Genomic DNA, 22,569 nt, shown 5'->3' on the forward strand with positions numbered 1-22,569 from the left:
ATTTTCAAACAAGAGAGCGCCAGAGCGGCTGTAGCAGTGGTATCGATAGTGGTCGAATGATTATTCAAAGCCAGACTGTTTACACCTAAATATTTCAACATAGTGGACAGCTGCTGTGCGCCTGGATGCCATAACAGAAACATTTGTGATTAAAGGGTTAAGATTTCATGACATTTATTGTGTCTACTGTACTCACAGTGATATAGCCTATAGCTATGCTGGTTAACGTTACCTACAAACAAGGACAGCTAGGGTCGATTACGTTAGCTAATCGCCTAATTATGATTACGTCTGTTTCACATATACGCCGTTTGCAGTGTGTTTGCGGTGCATGAGCAGCGGGCACTAGTGTGCTTTCACATGCTGCGTTTGATCCACGGCTGTAAGTTACCACAAACAACATTTATTCACACATTTTTTTTTAAATAACTTTTTATTATCAGCATCTTTTATAAATAATATTTAAAATTGTTTCAGCATTTCAATACTATTTGTACACAGTTAGTTAGGTCTACTCTTTCACAGACGTGTTACCCTTCCAATGACGACAGAGCAGGTTTTAGCCGGCAGACTCCTAAGTTCAATGTTCATCACACAATTTGATTGCGTCCATTTACCCCTCCATGCTTTTGTAAGCTTTTAAAAAGTCTCCGGAGTAGGACGAGGGAAAGTTGATGAGGTAGTTCGTAGATATCAGGATACTGCAGGTCAGGAAAGCTATCCGTTCCTTTATCAATACACATGAAAAGCACGCCGGGGGCATTATAGGGATCTGTTATGTTTAATCTATTAAGTTGTGCTATGTACTGGTCTATGTCTTTTGAATTAAAGTGCGCAGTAACCTCTGTTGCTTTGAAACTCATGCTTCCGTCATTCATTCATATTCGCTCCCGGCTTTTTTTTACTGCCAAAATGGTGGCCCGAACACCGGTAGTCACGTGGGGTCCGGAGCTCTATTAGCTGTCCTGCGGCAACTGCAGCAGCCTATCGAGAGAGGCCCCCCGTGACGTCAGATCCAATGGGATCGTCACGTCACGTCACTGTCACGACACGCACACACAGGGAATTAGAGATCCAAAAGCAGTTTATTATTAAAGGGTAACCCGTACTCACAACCAGTCCAGGCAAAGGTCAAAATCCAAAAATTTTGAGTATTATCCATTTTCCTCTTCTAGAGAGAACCGAGGTTACGTTAGTAACCAAGTACGTTCTCTTACGGGTGGTCTCTCGTACTGCAAAATATCTTACGCTAGGGGAACACAGTGTAAAACGCCGTGCGTGCTGAGATCCAACACCAAAGTCTCAAGAGCAGGTGCCCAGGGCTTATATAGTGCATGATCACCAGGGACTCGCAGAGAGTCCGGGAAGAGGGGCTCAAACAGCATCATTCCCTTAATAAGTAGCGTCCTATAAGGAGCAAATTATATCAATAATGTTCCACACAGTCAGGGCGAAAATCTCGGCCTGGACTGATGAATATTATGGGTCTTACACACTGCCCATTGAGTTATTTAATCGATCAGTGAGCGGCGCTCAAGCAGTTTCAGTATTCTGAGCCGATAGCATAGAGGCAGACAGTACTGATTTATTAGACCGAAAGCAGCTTAGCCTGCAAGGCGGGAACCTCTAGGTTGTAAAACCTTATAAATGTAGATGGGGAGGCCCAGCCTGCCGCCATACAGATATCCTGCAAGGCAATCCAACTAGACCAAGCCCACGACAAGGCCATGCCTCTTGTGGAGTGCACTCTGACACCTAACGGGCACTGCAGGCCCTTAGAGGTGTAGCATCAACCATCCATCTGGATAGACTCTGTTTCAACGCAGCTAGTCCCTTAGAACTTCCGCTGAACGAAACAAAGAGCTGCTCCGTCTGTCTGAAGACAGTCGAGCGAGACACATAAGCCCTTAATGCCCTGACCGGACAAAGGAAGCTTGCGTCTTTTTCCTCATTAGAGACCGGCAGGGCCGACAGGGAAATCACCTGTGCCCTAAACGGTGTGTTGAGGGATTTAGAAACGTATCCGTGCCTTGGTTCGTTTGAGTATGACTTTCAAGTAATTTGGCCCAAATTCCATACACGTCGCACTCACTGAGAGCGCTTGCAAGTCCCCTATACGCTTTACCGAAGCGAGAGCCAGAAGAAACACTGTCTTGAAAGACAAGTGTTTGACATCTATTGATTGGATTGGCTCGAATGGGGCGCCTTTCATGGCTTCCAAAACCGTAGAAAGGTCCCACATGGGGATTGAAGGAGGTCTGGGAGGATTCAGCCTCTTAGCTCGTCTAAGGAAGCAGATGACCAGATCGTTCCTTCCAAGTGACTGGCCAAGCGTCGGTTTAGTAAACGCTGCCATGGCCGCCACATAAACCTTGAGCGTAGATGGGGTTCTGCCCTTATTCAGTAGCTCTTGCAGGAAGGAGAGAACCTCCGTCACCCCACAATCTGGGGGTGATATGCCACGAGCTGAACACCAGCCAGAGAACACAGACCATTTCGAGGAATAGAGCCGTCTAGTAGACGGGGCCCTAGCCTGCGTGATCGTGTTTAACACTCCCACCGGGAGGTTAGCGGGTACCCGTTGATGGCCCACGCATGTAGGGACCAAAGCTCTGGGAGAGGATGCCAGATCGAGCCCTTGGCCTGAGAGAGGAGGTCCCTCCTCACTGGTATCGGCCATGGAGCAGTGCTTGTCAGCTGCATCAGAACTGGGAACCAAGCCTGGTTCTTCCATAACGGAGCCACAAGAAGCACTGAGCATTCGTTTTCTGAGCATCCTGGAAATAGAATCAGCATTAGTAAGTAGTTCAAAACTCGCGTGCCCCGAAGTTTCAGGGGTGCAAGCGCCGCATCCTTGCACATCGTAAATGTACGGGGTGCTAGGGACAGGCCGAACGGGAGGACTGTGTATTGATATGCGAATCTCAAAAATCGCCTGTGACGTGACGCTATTTGTATTTGGAAATACGCGTCCTTCAGATCTATTGACATAAACCAGTCTCCTCGGCGAATCTGCGCGAGGATTTTCCTGGTTGTGAGCATTCTGAACCGGCGTTTCGAAAGCACTTTGTTCAGCGGTCTTAGATCTAGAATGGGCCTGAGACCCCCGTCTTTTTTCGGTACCAGAAAATATCTGCTGTATAGACCCCCTTCGCTCTGAGCTTGAGATAAAGGCTCTATGGCCCCTTTACTCAACAGTTTCGCTATTTCGGCTCGAAGTAGATGTGCTACATCATTTTCTACCGTAGTTTCGATTTGCGCCACTTAACAGCGTGGGACGTCGAGCGAACTGTAGCGAATAGCCTCTCTTTATAATGTTCAGCACCCATTCTGATACCCCGGGAAGCTTTGCCCATGCATTTGCATGAATAACTAGGGGTTGAATGAGATATGGGCTCTGGCCGCAACGTGGTGGTGACCGGAGAGCTTTGGTATGCTGTAACATAGACGCCGTGCTTGCAGCGTTCGAGGCGGGGGGCGCGCTGATCACAGCGGGCAGCCTGCCCCCGCTCGACTCTCCTAAGGCGGCTTGCTGAGAGAGAGCGAGCGGGGCGAGCCCCGTGGGGCTTGTCATGTCTGTGAGTGAATGTGGGCGCGGGACAGCGGGCACATTTACTACACTGAAAACACTGTCGGCCTGAGCTGACTGTATGTGCGTTGGTTTCGTTTTTACAGAAGCCGTGAGACATGCAGTGTGTAGTGTTTGTGGGCACATTCACTACAATTAATGCACAATCGACATGAGTCGATTTTATGTGTGCGAGCCCTGTAATGTGTCGAGCTGTGCTTGTGTGTAGGAATGAACACTGGGCTGTGGGCATTTTTACTACACTCATAACACCATCGGCCGTGGCCGGAATACAAGAAAATACACTCTTTATGAGATTTATCTGGGTCGCCGTAAAAACAGCGTTTGTGTGCAGGCAAACGGGCTGTCGTACCGGCTTGTTTTCTGCAAAATAGACTGGAACAGTCGCATTTTCTGGAACTAAACGAGAAGTTTTGGTGGAAGTCTGGCCGCAGTGGGACTTGAACACCGTCGTTTTCCTAGGTGGGCTAGGAAGACTTTGAGGCCTCGGGCTTTATCACAATCTTAGGCCGGGGCCTACACGAAGGAGGGCGGCGGCCAGCAGAGCGAGAGAGTAGTCTCTGGTCCCTCAGCGAATCTATTCGCGAAATCTTTGACAGACGATCCAAAGAGGCCAGCAGAAGACATGGGGGTGTCGAGGAACGCGGTGCGCTCTGACTCCGACATCTCAGAGAGCGTCAACCACAAGTGTCTCTCCGCTACGGTGAGAGTGGCCATGCTTCACCCTATGGCCTGTGCAGCGGACTTAGTGGTGCATAGAGCTAGGTCCGTGGCGCTTCTTAAGTCCGGCACGCTGATAGCTCCCGGTCCTTCCTCATCGAGCCTACGGAGAAGGTCGGCCTGGAAGACCTGCAGGATGGCCATCGAGTGCAACGCAGATGCAGCCTGTCCAGCGGCGGTGTAAGCGCGACTGTGCATGGCTGAAGTCGTACGGCAAGCTTTAGATGGTAGCGCTATCTTAGCACGCCGTCCAGCAGAGGGCGGGCAAAGATGGGCTGCTACAGCTTCTTCCACAGGAGGAAGAGAATGGTATCCTCTGTTTTTAGCACCGTCCACCAGGAAGAATGCTGCTGAGACAGGTACGCATTCTGGCTGAGAAGGGGGCTTTCCAGGACTTCGTGACTTCTTCATGAAGCTCAGGAAGAAAAGGCGTGGGTCTCGAGGACAGCGAAACGCGGTCCCCTTGCAGGAAACATCCATCCAGCCGGTTGTGTGCAGGCACCTCGGGCTTCGACCACTCAAGGCCGAGGCTCGCTCTGCTTCAATGCTGGCCCTTTTCCCAGAAGGCTGGCGAGCAGAGGAGGCGAGATCCACAGAGCTCGACCAGTCCTCACTGCCTGATGCCAGGATAAAGCAGCAGTCATCCTCCACAGACACGGCTTATCCATCGTCATCCATCAATCATATGTCTTCTTTTTAACTTATGAGACATTTTCACAATCCAGTCCACTACTTACCTGAGGAAGTTTTCCTGTCATATACCTAGATTTTATCAAATAATAATAAATCTTCATTACAGTATGTCTAATTTTAGATTTAGTGTTTTATTTATATTTGTGAGTTTGAGGGTGTGTCAGTATTTCCTGTGTATCATTTCATGTCAGAATAGCGTGTCTCATCTCCACTAGTGTGTGTTGTGTCGGTCAGATCGGTATGTGAATCATCTCGTCCCACTTTGTCCGTCTCTTAAAATAACCCCCAGCAGCTGAAACAAAGCCTGAGAGACTGACCAGTTAATGCTGAGGACTGAACGACACAACTCAACAAAACATGCTAACAACTAATATATATGAGGGCAAAACAAGACCAGATCATCCAGTCATCTGATCTGTGTGGGATTATGATTTTGCATATCTCAAATCAAACCCAAGTTTAACAGTTCTAATAATTCTGATCATGGGTGACAAAAGCCTGTTGTTTTTTTCAGCTGACAAACCATGATAAAATATGGCTTCATTTAATGCATGAAGAGATTCAAAACAGACCTGGATGAGAAAAAGTAACAAAGATGCTGCATTTAATATGTTACTTTAAATAAGTGTCTTTATTTCATGTGATATTGTGGAAATAATAACTCTCTGTGACTCAGAGCCTGATCATCAGTCTCATCATTAACAGCATCTTTCTCATGTTGTGTGTGAAGAGCTGTAGGTTTGGAAACTCCTCATACGAGTTACTCATCCGTATCTATAAGAAAACACACGACACAAGAGGGAAACAGAAAGTGGATGTTAATGAAGCGCAGACTCATGTGAATATGAGTTTAAATCAGACAGACGTCTATATAAAACACTAGAGAACATGACAGCAGGAAATCCTGTGTGTCTCTGTCATAATAAACATCCATTAAATAAAATAATACTTTTCATCTGAACAATTATACAATAACTGCTACATGCTCACATATCTGTGTTTATCATTCAGCGAGAGCTTGTCCAGTCCACAAATAATTACCATTTACGGAATTATTAAATTAATTCATAAATGTTACCCAACCAAAGCCTTTCTTAGGAGATACAGTATAAGTCAGACATTGAGGTGAACTGCTGTTTCTGTCACTCTTCTGAGGAAGATGTCATTCACTTGTTTTGGCAGTGTACCCACACAGAGAAATTCTGGTCAGATCTGTTAATGTTTATCCAATCTTATTTTGTAAGTGACTTTGCTTTCTGTTTTAAAGATGTTTTCTTTGGTTTGTTTGACTATCCAAAAGAGAAAACAGGACAATATTACATAATTTGTGTTTCCTTCTAGCTAAATTTCACATACATAAGCAAAAATTTACTGACTCTAAACCTCTCTTTTCTCTATTCAAAGTTGATCTAGACAAATACTTGGAAACTATCCAAAGCTCTGTTAATCCCAAAGCATTGAAAACTGTGTCTCTATATCCATCCTTTTTGTCCTCTTAAGGTAAATGCATTGTTTCTTTTCTCTTTTTTTTGTCACCCTGGCAACTTATTTGTGTCTGTGTATCTTTTTTGTTTTGTTTTTTCCATGTTTATATGTATTACTTAAATGCTTTGTAATGTTTAATAAAAAAAAAAAAAATAAATAAAAAAAAAAAAGAGGGCGTGGCTAATCTGAAACACCTGGGGAAACCAATCAACATAACGGGGAACTGCAAAACATGAGACAAGACAGGGGAACACAGGTTGAAATCATAACAGCTAGGATATGAATATATTAATGTGTATAATGCAACACATTATTCTTAAAAAATAAAAAAATAAAAAAAAAACGACATTGCTTGGTGAACACAGACAAATCATGCACTGTCATCGTATTTATGTGGATTCCTGTTTCATTTGTCAATGTGCAGTGATTCTGGACTTCCTCATATTTTTATACATCCGCATATTTCATAGCGCCACTGAATATGAATATGCTTCTCTTCATAAAAATCAGTGTTTGCGCTGCGTGTATCAGTCCTTGAGTGGAAATGCAAATGATGACTTTCTCTGATCTACAGTTTGATTAGGTCTTCTTCAGTAGACATTGTATCTTTTGTGGAAAGAAATATTTTATTTGTAGGGCTATTTTAGCCTATAGCAGCATTGCTGTGTAACCCAGACTCCTGTGGAACCAGTCATGACAGATACTCAACTGTCTTCGAAAGGGTAAGACAAGACTTATAATACAATGTAGGCTAAAATTTAGTATTTTATTGATTTGTTTATAGGATTAGAGAAGCCAATTGTGCCGTATGTAAATATATTTTGTTTCATACTGTTCTGTTTTATCAAACTATACAGAATGGACGATTAAAGCAGTATCATTGCTTACTATGAACTTTATTTATCACAAGCGTATACAAGTGCATTAGTCTAGCTTCTAGCTCTCCGTCTGTGCGTCACTTAAATCCGTCCCCTTGACAACATGACCTGAAACTAACAATCCACTTGTTACATCCTTTCTCTTTTTTTTTTCTTTTTTTTTTTCATAAGTTGTACATTTTCTTTGTATACAAAATTAACACTGTTTTCTCAGTGCCTTCAGATGTAAACATAAATGCTTCATAAAAAAAATAAAAAAATGCATTTAATTATCTTGCCTAAACTCAAAAGCAGCCTTAACTTCAAGTGCATATTTTGTAAACTTATTCTTGACCATATATTCCTTGCAAATTAACTGTGCAATCAATAACTAATTTACCGTGCAACCGCAAATTACCAATCTTGTCCTATAACAATCTCACTCTGTACAATCCCTCAAATAGGCAGCCATTTTAACCTGTCGACCAGACCTCGTAGTAACAGTGCTTTGAACATTACCCTGACTGCGTTCAGCAGCTACAGTTTGTGTGTTTGTCCAAGCCCCTGTTTGCTCAGATGCTGCGGGTGGGCAATAGTTGTGCCTTAGGTGGCGACGATTTCTCCTCAGAACACTACCCGACTCTAGCTCAACCTCATAAGATCTGGGACTCACTGGTCTAATTACTCTAGCTGTTTTCCAGCTTTTACAAGGCTCAAATGGTTGGACTCGAACATTGTCCCCTGATTTGAAACAGTCCAAGTCCTTTGCTGTGCGGTTGTAGTATTTCTCCTGTCTTTGTCTGTTGTTGATCAGTCCCTGTTTGTTGTTTGCCACTTTAGGTTCCAACAGTGTCTCTTTAGTAGGCAGAAGAGTCTGGGTCCTCCTGCTGAGAAGTCTCTGTGCTGGACTGGTGGTGAGACCTTGGCTCGGTGTGTTGCGATGGTCTAGTAGGGCTAAGTATGGATCCTGTCCAGCTGCTTCAGCTTCCTGCATAAGACGTTTTGCTGTTTTGACGGCTGACTCTGCCTTTCCATTGCTTTGTGGGTACCCGGGTGATGATGTTCTGATGTTGTTATGATGTTCCCATTTTTGGCTGAACTTTTTAAAGTCGTGTGAGGAGTACTGCGGTCCGTTATCTGAGATGAGCATGTCACAGGTCGGAGCGGGCCGCGTGAGCACCGCTCCTCCCTTGATTTCCACCTCGGGGAGGTTCCCAGGGACACCCCAGACAACCAGACACAACGAGGACACTGGAGTGGAAGTTTAAAATACAATTCTTTATTAAATTACTTAAAAACGGGGGAAGGGGGAAGTGAAGGGGCTAAGATCCAGGGGGAACTGGAGGGTGAGGACGCCGCCTCGGAGCCCGCTGTCTCCGTCACAGGGGAACCTCAGATGAGTCGTCTCGTCCTTTGACTCAATATTTGGCCTTAATGTCCTTCTGTTTGCTTACTCGTCTCTCCTTCTTTTTCCCAGGTCGCTCCTCTTGTCTCGGGCGCGCTCTTCCTCCCGGGCACAGAGACACAACAGGGAAGTACTGGGAGTCAGGGGTGACTGGGTTACCTTTAGCCTCGGGCGTGGCTCGGTGGTTTCCTTGAGGGATGGGTCGGGGGTCCGACGGTATGAAGGCCAGCACCTCCAGGACATCCGCTGGATCTGGGTCAACACTGGGACTTTTTGGTCAGTATCCAGGTAAGTATAACTTTTCGCAGTGGGTCTCACTCACTGACTTCGTAGGCGCGATGCGTCCATTCCTTTCTTGCTCTCAAGCTCGGGGACGGCGATGGCTCGGGGGTTTGAACACAGCATAAGTATGGACCAACTGCTCCGCCAGCTTCAGGATCCTCTCTTCTTCGGGGAGGGAGTCGGTCTGGAAAGTGGTCTTATGGGACAACACGCACACAACACGGCAAACTTCAAGTGTACACTTCAAAGGTCAAAACACTGACTCACCCACGGCACTCCACGCTCAATCCACGTGCACTTAAGGCCGGAAGACCACTTTTCCATATGTCATCTACCTCGGGGGATCACTGAAGCGCTGTTCTGGTTGGAGGACCAGCAAGAGAGACGTCGCTGCCACACCACCCCGGCGTCCTTCCTGTCCACCGCCTCTGGCTCTCCCACGCTCACTTTCCACAGTGGGGCCACTCGTGTTCCCAGATCCCACTTCACGAAGCTCACAGATGATACACTTTCGATGAATTCGTCACTGCATCAGTTTCTCAGGGTACTCACGCATCGATCAACTCGTGTGCTCGTCTTGTTCCCTCTTGCAGTGCTCTGCTCGCGTCCTGGCCGCTGTGCTCTCTCTCCCAAAGGGATTCGTTGAGCAGCACTTCCGGGAAGCTGTCCTGCAGGTAACTTCTCAACAGCGAACACACACTTGAATCAGAATGCAAAACGCGGTCTGTATTATACTCAACCCCGTCTCTTCCTTTCTCTTCGCAGTTCTCCAGATCCTTGATCGCTCAGTCCACAATATTCACCATGTGTCGTCCTTGGTACTTTGCCCAGATGCCCAGATCCTCTCGCCGCGACGGCTGGAAGCGGTTACCACCACGCTTGGCTTGCACCCGACCCGGAACCCACAGCCGCGGCGGTGCGCGACCGCCGCAACAACCCGCCGTCACAACTCTCTGCCACAACTCCCGCTGCCACAACACCTCCTAACTGATTTCTGGAAGCCCTCTTTATATTCCTCCTGCTTCCCCTTCATCCAATCCAGAGATCGCGCTGTTCATTGGTGCACCTGCCGCCGATTAGCCCTGATTTTGGCGCTGGGAAAGAAAACCGGAAGTGGCGGTGTTTGATCCGGGCGGAACAAATCTCTGCCACTTTGGTTCCGCCCCAGGAAAAGTCACCCCGTGACAAGCACATCTGGAATCCCCTGACGCGCAAAGTGTGCTTTCAGCTTGTGAATCACTGTGGTACTTTTTTTGTCTGGTAGATAATCCACCTCCCAAAAATTGGAATAATAATCCACAGTTACTAGGAAGTCCTTATTGTGCCACGAAAATAAATCAGTTCCTACCTTAGCCCAAGGTCTGTAGGCAATGTCATGGGGATGCAATGTCTCTTTTTATTGTTTGGGACATCTGCAGATGTCACATTTGGAAATAAACGTCTTTATTTGCTCATTCATCCCCTGCCAGTACACACACTCGCGTGCTTGTCTGAGGCAACCTTCCACTCCCAGATGTGCTGAGTGTATACGGCTAATCAGGTCGGCTCTTAATGTGTCAGGAATAACCGCTCTTTCTCCCCTGAACACTATGCCATTCTGAAAGCTCAGCTCATTCTGAAAAGCAAAATAGTGTTGAATGTTTTGCTCAATGTCTTTTTTGTTCTGTGGCCATCCTGTAAGAATCAACTTAATCACTTTCTGCAGCTTTGTGTCCTCCTTTGTTGCACCGCGTATGGCTGTCAGTCTTTCTGCAGAGATAGGCAAGTAGGTAATCATGTTAACAGTCTCTAGATCTGCCTCTGTGTCTCCCTGATTGCTGTCAGGTAAATAAGCTCTGCTTAGCGTGTCAGCTAGCAGCATGTCTCGTCCAGGCACATAGATCACATTGATGTCATATTTCTGCAGTCTGAGTAACATTCTCTGTAATCTCTTTGGTGCATTAAGTAGCGGTTTTCTCACAATATTCTCCAGTGGCTTATGGTCACTCTGAACAGTCACTTTTCTACCATATGTATATTGGTGGAACTTTTCCATCCCGCACACTATGGCCAAACATTCTTTCTCTATCTGTGCGTAACCCCTTTCTGTGGGAGTCAAAGCTCTACTCGCAAATGCCACAGGTTTACCTTTCTGTGTCAGGGCTGCTCCTAGTCCTGTCTCTGATGCATCACATTGCAGGGTTAACTCCTCATTTTGGTCATAGTACTTGAGCAATGGTGCGTTCGTTATTTTACCTTTAAATTTTTTAAAAGCTGTCTCGTGCACCTCAGTCCATTCCCACACGTTGTCCTTGTGTGTAAGTTGTCTCAACACTTCACAGTCCTCAGACAGATGCTCACAAAACTTTGACAGATAGTTCAGCATGCCTACAAGTCTCTGTACCCCTTTAACATCTGTAGGCCTCGGCATCTCCCGCACTGCCCGCACTTTCTCCGGGTCAATGCGGAGGCCTTCTGCTGTCAGCAAGTGTCCGATGTAGGGTACCGACTCTCTCCTCAGTTTAAACTTGTCTGCATTGAGTTTAATGTCTCTTTGTCTGCACCTCATTAGAAAACGTCTCAAGTTTTCCTCATGATCCTTGTCCGCTTCCTCTTGTGTGTCACCCTCCCCTGTGATCAGTATATCATCAGCAATGATATACAAACCCGGTAAGCCCTCTAGTGCTTGCATGAGTTTCCTTTGGAAGACTTCCGGAGCTGGGCTTATGCCCATTGGCATCCTGAGCCAACGATACCGTCCGAATGGGGTTGCAAACGTGGTGAGGTAGCTGGACTCTTCATCCAGCTTGACATGCCAAAATCCATGCTTTACATCACAAACAGTGAATACCTTTGTTTTTGAGAGCCCTGGCAGGACGTCATCCATGGTCGGAAGTGGAAAATGGCTCCTTTTTAGTGCTCTATTCAGTGGTTTGGGGTCTATACAGATCCTTAGCTTACCATTTGTTTTTTTCACTGACACCATACTGCTTATCCAGTCGGTGCTGCGCTCCACAGGTGCTATGATTTCTTGGCTTTCAAGATTCTTTAGTTCCTCTTTGAGTGGGGTCATCATTACGACAGGCACTCTGCGTTTAGGCAGTTTTACTGGTGGTACACTTTTGTCTATTTCAATGTTGTACTCGCCTTCTAGGCACCCAACGCCTGTGAAAACATCTCCGTACTCAGCCTTTATTTTCTCCATATTTGTCAGTTGCTCATTGTTGCCTGGCTTCTCGTTTATACATTCTGTTTTCACTATACTGTCAATCGCCAGTATGTTCTCATACTGCACTTTGATCAACTTCATGGCTTGACTAGCATTTCTTCCCAGTAGCGGGATCCTGTCCTCCTGATCCACCACTTGAAACTCAAGTCTGTACAGTTTATCATTTCTCGGATTGCGGAGTTTGACTTTACATTTTCCAAGTGGGCGTAATTTGCTTTTGTTGTACATGACAAGAACTTTCTCTGTGTTATCCAGTTGTGTGTTTGCGTTCAACAATTGTATTGGGATAACATTGCGAGTAGCACCACAGTCTATCTGAAAGTTGACTAGCTTTTTGTCCACCAACATACCTGCATAGAGATGTTGACTTTTGTTGTGTGCTTTTTTCACCTGATTTATTGTCTCTCCGTTTTCCCTGACGTCTGCTATTGTCATGATGTCTTCACACGATTCACTTGATTCTGAAATTGTGTGTACCGGTCTGTCTTTCTTGTTTTTCTCAAACTTAGATTTGCATTTTACAGCAAAGTGGTTTTCTTTTCCACATTTCTTACACTTCTTTCCGTAGGCTGGACATTTTTGTTTATTTTTCTCATGCATGTTGCCACAAAAGTTACAGTTAATCTCCTCCTTTTTGTCTCTCCTTGGATTCTTCTTCAATGCATGTATTTCCTCCACTGTTCTGCCTTGTATGGTTTTGCTGTTCTCTCTTGACAGTTCAGTAGCTCTGCATATTTGCATGCACTTATCAGCGTTAAGTTTTCTTCCCTTAACAGTCTTTCTCTCATCGCAGGGCTCTGTGTACCACACACAATGCGGTCTCTTATTAGCGAGTCCTTAATTTCACCAAAATTGCACGTGCTGGCCAATACTCTCAAATCTGTGACATATCTGTCAATATTTTCGTCTTGTTCTTGGTTTCTAACAAAAAACTTATATCGCTCGACAGTCTCATTCAGTTGCGGATTGCAATGTTTATCAAACAGTGTTATCATTGAACTCACGGTCGTCCTCGCAGATGTATCACCACTTGTCAGCGTTGTCAAAAGTTCTCTCCCTCTCTCTCCGAGGAGGTAATTAAACAACTTAACTTTAGTTGTCTCCTCTGCATCGGGCATAGTGAGGTCCGTATACAGCGTAAACTCCTCCTTCCAACTTTTCCAAGTTTTCGCTAAGTTGGCTGTATCCAAACAAAGTATTGGAGGCGGCTTGAGACCATCCATCGTGACGTCCGGCGTTCTTCTCCACTCCGGTTTCGGCTCCGTAGACACTGGCCAGTCACTTGCTCAAAACTCCCGGGCTAGGCTAACGTCAACTGCAACAAGCTAGCGGCGCGTTTCACTCTTCGCGGCTCGGCACTCACTTCCTTCGGTTGAATTTACGACCGCTGCCACCATGTTTCATACTGTTCTGTTTTATCAAACTATACAGAATGGACGATTAAAGCAGTATCATTGCTAGTGCAAGTGCATTAGTCTAGCTTCTAGCTCTCCGTCTGTGCGTCACTTAAATCCGTCCCCTTGACAACATGACCTGAAACTAACAATCCACTTGTTACATATTTTAGATGCACCCTATTGTTTAACAAAACAATAGACTGAATTCGGGCTGATTTAATCTTCTTGGAAAAGTTTAATACCTACAATACAAACGTTTATTAAAATTGAGGCATTGGGCTTTTTTCATAGACTCACCAGATGGCACTAAAGCTCATATTTAAGAACCAACTTCCGAATTGATAGCTATTAATATTAGCTTTAAAAAAATATCTGTCAAACCTCTATCAGTAATCTCACTGGTTTTGTCTAGCATGGATCGAGTGGGAGTGAATTCAATAGAGACTGCGGCTCTAGGGAGACCCTTCCAGCTGGGGATGCTGTACGACTGCAGGAGAGATGCTCTCGTACCAGGTGATCAACGACTGTTCATCCAAATCTGTGAAGACTTGAATAAAATAACTTATCTATTATGTATGATGTTGTAGTAAAGAACTTAAAATATGAAATGTACTAAATCATTTAGCAATATTAATGTATACAAATCCCTAAATTAAAAGCTTTCTCAGCACCTATTCACATCTTACGGCCTTTAAATCCACATATCATATATATATATATATATATATATATATATATATATATATATATATATATATTTTTTTTTTTATCAGACATGTTATGTGATATATTGAGATTTTATTATTTGTTGTATTGTGTATTTTCAGTATTTCTGATTTTATTTTCATTAATCATTTATTTTATTAATTTACTCTAGTTTGAATTTTCTCATCCTTCCCTCAGGTCATGACTTTTGTGGCACTTGAACCACGAATACACATAATTTTTTTTACTGGATTCGAGGAGTTTATGTTGTAATAAAAAAAAGTAACAAATCCTTCCCTCGTGGGTCAATTTGACCCCAATAGAAATGAATGGAATGCGAGGAATGTTTCAGTACACATAGAAAAACTTAAAAATGCTCAAAATTTTAACTAAAAATGTTAAAACTTTACCAAAATAATATTTTATAATGTCTACATGTGTATCTGAATGCATGCCGAACAGAAATGACTTTAGGACCCTGCCGAACAGCTCATTTTCTCCATATAGACTAGAGCTATAAGGCCATCTAGTGGCAAGAGTCATGAAATATCATGATATATTAACTGTTTTCCACAAGAGGTCGGCAGAGACACCCAATGTGAGATATTTTGTAACAGGGTTATGCATGAAATGTTGAGTTCTTTTTCATTTAATTTGAAATAATGTGAAAAATGTGCTTAAATTCGATTTATTTATTATTTATTAATAAAATCTAGTAATTGAAAGGTAAAAAAAAAGAATTTGCATTAAAAATTTGAAAAAATATCAAAATGAAATGCAATAAGCTTTCTGGACAAAAAAACTGTATCATTTTAAGGCTTAAAATTGTTAAGGTACGAGGGAAGGAATTGTTACAGGATGCGAGAGTGTTGGTAGCTCTGCAATATGATGGTTTGCATTATTAATGTGATTATCATCAGCCAGTGTTTATGTTTGATTCACTTGTTGTCATTTGTGTGACTACTGACTATGTCGATACATTAAATATAAAATTAAATGTAAGAGAATGGTCCATAGGGACAAGAAACACAAAAATAATGTGGTGTTGTTCTACTGGGAGAAAATGCAAGTTGCACTTTGCAAAGGGGCAGATTAAATTACTGTTTAATGAATAAAGTATTTAGACATTTAACAAAAATTCTCCATTACAGGATTCAGACTTTGGAGTCAAGAGCAGCTGCAGCAGAACATAAGCACTAAACCCCAAATTAATACACGTTTCACAGTCACCGCTTCAGACTCGATTGAGGAAAAGTCTAGATTGCTGAATATTGATGGATGTCTGAAACTGAGTGTTTTAGGAGGACTCATCAGTTTAACTGGAGCTGCTAATTATCTCAAGGACACCAAGAAATCATTCAATCAACAGAGACTGACATTACATTATCATTCCACCAGTAAGTTTGAAGAACTGATCATGAACCACTTTGCTTCTGGAGACATGGCTCACTATGAAGATGATGTTGCCACACATGTAGTGACCGCAGTGCTGTACGGAGCAGATGCATGCTTTGTTTTTGATAGAGAAGTTTCTACAAATGAAGACAAGAGAGTGATAGCAGGAGAGGTAAAAGCTGCATTAAAGCAGCTAAAAGGCATTTCAGCCGGTGCAAGTATTAATCTGAATAAAGATCAGAAGACTGCTGCACAAAAATTCAACTGTACATTTTATGGCGACTTCCAGCTACCACGTAACCCGACCACTTTTGAAGATGCTATGAATGTTTTTGAAGATCTTCCGAAACTGCTGGGAGAAAACAAAGAGCTTGCGGTTCCTCTGAGAGTTTGGCTTTATCCTTTGGACAAACTTTTCTCAAGAGTTGTACAGTTTCAACATGAAATCAGCACAGGTTTAAGCTCAGATCTTGAATCTGTAATTGAGAGTTTGAGTACGACTGAGATGAAATGCAGTGATCTTCTGATAGATACACCAGCTTCTGCATTTACTGCATTTCATGACAAAATCAATGACATGAAGAAAAACTGCTACCAGTGCAGATTGAGTCTCGTGAGGAAACTCGGCTCTCTGTTACCGAAGATCCGGGGGAAATTCATAGAGGACACAGCATTGATCGATCTTCTACGAGATCATGAGGAATCTCCATTTGAAAGAAGCGCTCTTGAACAATGGCTGAAAGACAAAGAGGAAGAATCTGACATTATTAAAGCATTGCTCACACAACTGAATAAATTAGGAGCAAAGTTAGAAAACAACCTCAATAAACATTTAATGCTTCTGGAAGTTAAACATTTGGTCAGCTACACCTTCACATCATTGAGCTGGACAGATGTGCTGCTTTCTAAACAAAATACCTTCCTGAGTCCTTCAACAAAAGAAAGAAATGAGGAGAAACCCGAACACAAGACTTGGCTCGCGTCTGACATCCAAAAGACAATGAGGAACAACCTGAGGGAATTTAAAAACTTGATTGATTTAAACAACAGCAAATCAGTCAAATTTATTGTTGCATCAAAAGAAATGGAAGATAATCCAGGTTCCTGCATTCTGCTGTATGAAAATGGATGTAATGAAGCTGTTTGCTTCACTCCTCCATCAAAACCAGACTGTCCGATCATTAAAGATGTCAGATATAGACAAGTGGATCTGAAAGTGTCTCCACCGGGTCCTGCTACAGAGGAGTTAATGCATTATACTGTACTCAAATTACTCTATAAAATGAAGCAAGAGAAAGACTGGAGATCTCAAACGGTGTCACAGAACCAGGACACAGTTACTCTGACTGATCTCAGACCAGATACTGAGTACAATATTAAATGTGCAGCGGTGGGGAAACTCGACTACATCACTGAGTCTGATGTCATCACAGTTATCACAAAGGTATGATGAACATTCATGAAATATCAGCTATAAAACTTTATTACATCATTAAACTGTTATTCTAATCTTGAGGCGTTTTCACATGACTTGTATCCTCCTCACATTAAAGCGTTGCTGATAGCGTCCCATTAAAGGGCTATTGTAGGTAACCAGGTAATCTAGCCAAGACGAGTGGGATGTGTTGTAGTTTCTCTCTTTTGTGAAAAATCACTTCTCAGAAATCTTTGATGCCAGAAATATGAGACTTTATTTTGCAACAAAGCCAATAATCTTTTCCAGAAAATGACTCCAGATTTTTGCTCACACATATATACATCCTTTTCCATTCCAGGCCTTTCTTCAGGCTTCAGAAAGTCAAACCAAAGCACAGACAGCAGAAATAATATTGTACAAATATATAGCTAAATTACTGATTTTCTAATAACATCTTCTACAGATGCAATTTAACTAACAAAGAATTTAATTACAAATGTATACAAAACAGAAAACATTTCAACAATTCTAAACTGACACTTAGCATATGAGGGGAAAATGACAAATAAACTTTTTTTCTTGGTTGAGTTAGTGTGAAAGGGCCTTTATTATATCAGGGATGTTGGTGCAGGTTTTATAATTTGATGATGATTTCAAAATATGACGTTGTACAACATTTATGCATGACCATCTTTATTGTTGTTGTGTTTTTGTGCTTTACAAACAGAACAAGAATAATCTCATCAAGAAAAGCATCTTAATTGAAGATGGAAATCCTGCTCGATATCGTCTGCAAAAAAAGATGGAGAAAATGGAAGTGTCTAAACCATATAGAAAAATTACATTTGGAGAGAGAGACAAAAATAAACCCCATAAAACCATTCTGATGGTGGGAGAAACAGGAACAGGAAAAACAACCCTGATCAATACAATGATCAACTACATGTTGGGTATAAAGAGAGAAGACAAGGTTTGGTTTGAGATCACAGATGACCAGAGTGACCGATCATCAGTTCACAGTCAGACCTCCAGCATCACTGTTTATGGGTTTTATCCACAAGAGAGTAAAACTGATCTAACAATCATCGACACACCAGGATATGGAGACACTCGTGGAGCTGAGAAAGATAAACAGATCGCTGAGAGTTTGCTTAGTTTAAGTGAATCTGCTGAAGGGATCCATGAAGTAGACGCAGTGTGTCTGGTGATTAATGCGACACAGAATCGACTCTCTGACAGACAGATATACATATTTGATTCTGTTCAGTCTTTATTTGGGAGAGATATTGCTGAAAACATCGTCTTGCTCTTCACACACTCAGATGGAGCTCGACCTAAAAATGTCCTGACGGCTGTTAAAGAGGCTGAAGTCAAGTGTGCCGTGAATGACAAGAATCAGCCTGTGTTTTTCCTGTTTAATAACTGTCAGTCAGAAACTGCTGATGAAGAAGATGATGAAGAAGATGATGAAGATCATGAACAGAGGCTGGATCAATCATGGAATTGCAGTTTTAGAGGAATGGCAGGATTGTTCAAGTTTCTTGACAACATAATACCAAAAACCCTGAAGATGACACAAGATGTGTTGCATAAAGGGAAACGCCTGGAGGCAAATATCTCTAATCTACAGGCATGTGTTAAAGTGATGAAACTAAAGCAAAAGGAGCTGAAACAAACTCAAGAAGCTCTGGAGAAGAACAAGAAAGATGTAGAAGCAAACAAGAGATTTGAGTATGAAGTTGAAGTGTTCTACAAAGTGAAGGTTGATATTGATCCTTCTGTTGGTTGTCTGGCATTTTGCTGCACCGTCTGTGAGGAGAACTGTGTTTATCCAGATATTGGGTGTATCAGTAATTTCTCATGGTTCAGTTCTATAAGAAACAATCACTGTACAGTGTGCACAAATAAATGCCACTACAGAAAACACGTCAAAGAAGCAAAAATATATGTAACAAAGACAAAGATGGAGAAGAGGACATATGAAGAGTTAAAGAAGAAATATGAAGACAAAATTGGACATGGTGTGACTTTGGTCCAGAAGCTGGAAGAAGAACTGCAGGAATTAGAGAAAGAGAAAATAAAGCTGGTGATTGAAGCTTTTCACTGTGTGGAAACTCTGCAGATGATCGCACTCAACACTGATTCTCTGGACACACTTCAGCACATTGATTTTCTGATTGAGAAGCTGAAGGAAATAAATGAGCCTAAAAAAGCTGAAATACTGGAAAACATCAAGAAGAGAGCAGGAGAAAATCATGGATCTCTGGGATTCATAAAAAGAATTCATAATTTTTTTTGAATGCATCTGTGGTCACACATGAAGTTTTGCTTGTGAAAGCATGAGCATATGCTGGTTTTCCACCACCAACAAATTAGCATATACCAGCTAAGACCAGCATGCTGCCCTATATGGTTTTTATTTGTTTTAAAGGGTCCTGAAAATGCTTGTAATTTTCTCATTTGTAAGTTGCTTTGTAACAGCATCTGTTTAACTAGCAAATTTCAAATGCTAAATTGATTATTGTAATTTCCTGCTATATGTTAATTTATTTGTTCAAAGAATAGCCTACAACAAATTCAACAAATCAACAAATGTATGTAGCAGGGTGGAATAACTCCACCTACTGGGAGATCGTGCGCATGCGTGCGGCTTATTGGCTGCCCTTGTGTGGAGTATAAAAGAAGTGGGCTTTGGCGACCTGATATGCGTCTTGGTATTGCCGTGATGTCACGTCATCTGTTGCCGCCGACGGTTCAAACTGTTCGCGTCTGCTGTGCGCTCGCTGCCTACGTGTCACAGGTATGTTCAGCCGTGTCAGAAATGAGTGTTGACCCTGTTTGGCTGCTATCCGTTTTATGCACAGTGAAATATTTATAGCATGTCATTTACAGCGATTTATGTTTCTGATGGAGTGGCTGTATTCCGACATGGTGTGCGACCATGAATGGTTTGGTTACATTGACCATCCCGCGGTATGTATAATTATAGCTTTGTTGATTTTAATAATGTTACTCTCTTTAACGTATTGCTATGCTCTGCAGGTTATCTGCAGATCTGAGGGTTCTCCCTGCCTACTTAATGGGATTGAGCGTCAATATTAACTCGTGAAGCGGCTAAGTGTGACTATGTTGCTGTTTTGCCTCTAGTTTTTATAGTAACGTTAAACTGTGTGCACGTTGGTGCGGTACCGTCATGTGCCTCGGTCGAGGCTGGTGCTTCTTTGGTTGGCTGGTCTTCACCAGCTGCCACCTGCTTGATCTTCTGATTGTGCATCAGTACATGGAGTTTCTTTATGAATGTTTGTTTTGTTATGGTGCATAATTCACTCTGGGCATTGTAATGCATAATTGCTGAGTCTGAGTGGAATGCGTGTTTTTAACTGTTCTCTCTTACGAGAACAGTTATTTGTATGTGCCTTTTTGTGGTTTCTTGTTATTGTTGTGCGTTTATATTGTTTTGTGTTATTTTCTTTGCAGGAGCTGGAGGTTTCCGGAGAGGGAGGGCTAGCTGCTATCGTGTGTGGTGATTTACACCTAGGCCGTGTGTTTTCTTGCATCCAATCTTCACGTGTGTGTGTGGGCGCGTGTATGGGGTTACTGGGGCTCCTGTTAATTTGGTAGCTAGTCTTTACCTCCAGGAACCTCCGCTGCTGGTCTATTAGTTAAATGTAGATATAGGTTTGTTGTAATGTGTTTCTGATACAAACTGTGTGAACGTTACTGTAAAATTGATTCTAAAAATCTTGTGACCTTTTAACTATTTATTATGAAGTGCTGATGAGAGAAATAAAAGTATATTTTTCTATATGTTGCCCCACGTCTCTTTACCCACGTAATAGATAACGAACCTGTGTGCCCTTAGGGCGGTTAGTCCCCAGTCCTCTGGGGTGGCGTAGTCGACCGTTGTTGTCATTATTGGAGTATACGCCTGCTCTTAAAGGAGAGTGTGTGGCGTCACCACCGAAAAGAAACCCGCTTATGCCACATGTATATGTTTCGAAAAATGATGTGCATTTTTACGTTCTACATTCACTGTGACTATAGATTGATTTAAAACTGTTTGTGGTTGTATAACTAAGCTCTGCCACAGACGCCATACGAGAAAATTATGATTATCATCCTTAATGAAATATAGGGAAATAATAATAATTCATTAAATTTATATAGCGATTTTCTGGGTACTCATAGCGCTTTACATATAGAAGGGGGGAATCTCCTCAACCACCAATTTCTTTCCAGTGTATAGGGTGGCATGATGCCAATTACTTTTCAATGTATACAGTAGCGTGAGGCCAATTACTTGATTGTAAATGTATGTAATGTGTTTGTTTTATATGTTCGGCGTTGCAGTGGCTGTATTCGTGAGCCCTATACAAATTTCCCTTTGGGACAATAAAGTATACCAAACCAAACCAAACCAAACCACCACCAGTGTGCAGCTCCACCTGGTGATGCGACGGCAGCCGTATTGCGCCAGAACACACACCACACACCAGCTTACTGGTGGAGAGGAGACAGTGATGAAGCCAATTAGTATATATAGGAGGATGATTAGGAGGCCATGATGGACAGAGGCCACTGGGCAAATTTGGCCAGGATGCCGGGGTTACACCCCTACTCTTTTACGAAGGACATCCAGGGATTTTTAATGACCACAGAGAGTCAGGACCTCGGTTTAACGTCTCATCTGAAGGACGGGACAGTTGTGTTATGGTTTCAATAACAACTCTACTGGACTTATAAATCTGACCTATTCAATTTTTTTGGGCCCACATGTAATTTTATCTTGCATTATTTGTATGTTTTGTGTGTCAGGCCACTAGGCGGCAGTAGTGGTCTTTTCTCTGCCTTCTTCTGTGCAGGGAAAGCCAGGTGAGGGCGCTCACCTCTGCTGATGACTGCTGGGATTGGTCTTCAAGGAAAAGAAGAGTATAAAGCCTCACTGATCTCCACTGAAGAAAGGCTTGTGTTCCTGCGGTTTGGATTTGATCTGTTTGTTGTTTCTGTACATTGCTGCTGATGTTCAGTTGTGATTTATTTCAAAACTTGCCCATTTTATTTATTTTTGTTGTTAAAAGCTTTAATGTTGCTGAACTCAACTGATAAACTGTTATCTGATGTTTCTCTTGTAAATATTGTATATAGGCCAAACTAAGGTAGTTCTAGGGAGTGGGTGCCTTTTTTATTTTTATAATGCTTTTCTCCTGTTTAAAGTTGGTAGTCGGGGAACTATTTTGTTGTTTCTTTCCTTTTTCTTTCCTTAAGTTAAGTGTAGATTGGGTCCCTATAGTTAGAGGTATTTTGTTTATGTATTTTTGGGGCTTTTCCCACTCCTGAAGTCTTAACACTTCATATACTTGTGTTACACCAATAAACCTTGTTGTACCACATTTCTGTTGTTTTGGGTATGTACCTT

General features: G+C 42.7%; 1 protein-coding gene across 1 annotated transcript; it reads left to right on the forward strand.

The window, feature by feature from the left end:
* Positions 1-14,049: 14,049 nt before the first annotated feature.
* On the forward strand, positions 14,050-19,710 carry LOC306992666 (uncharacterized protein; the record flags this gene model as incomplete). The annotated part of the gene is made up of 3 exons (XM_079601797.1): positions 14,050-14,149; positions 15,493-17,180; positions 17,881-19,710. 3 exons carry the CDS (start codon positions 14,050-14,052, stop codon positions 19,450-19,452), a joined length of 3,360 nt encoding a protein of 1,119 aa, XP_079457923.1. The 3' UTR covers positions 19,453-19,710.
* Positions 19,711-22,569: the final 2,859 nt, after the last annotated feature.

This window comes from Phoxinus phoxinus, assembly GCF_949152265.1.
Source record: "Phoxinus phoxinus genome assembly, chromosome: 24".
NCBI classification, from domain to species: Eukaryota; Metazoa; Chordata; class Actinopteri; order Cypriniformes; family Leuciscidae; genus Phoxinus; species Phoxinus phoxinus.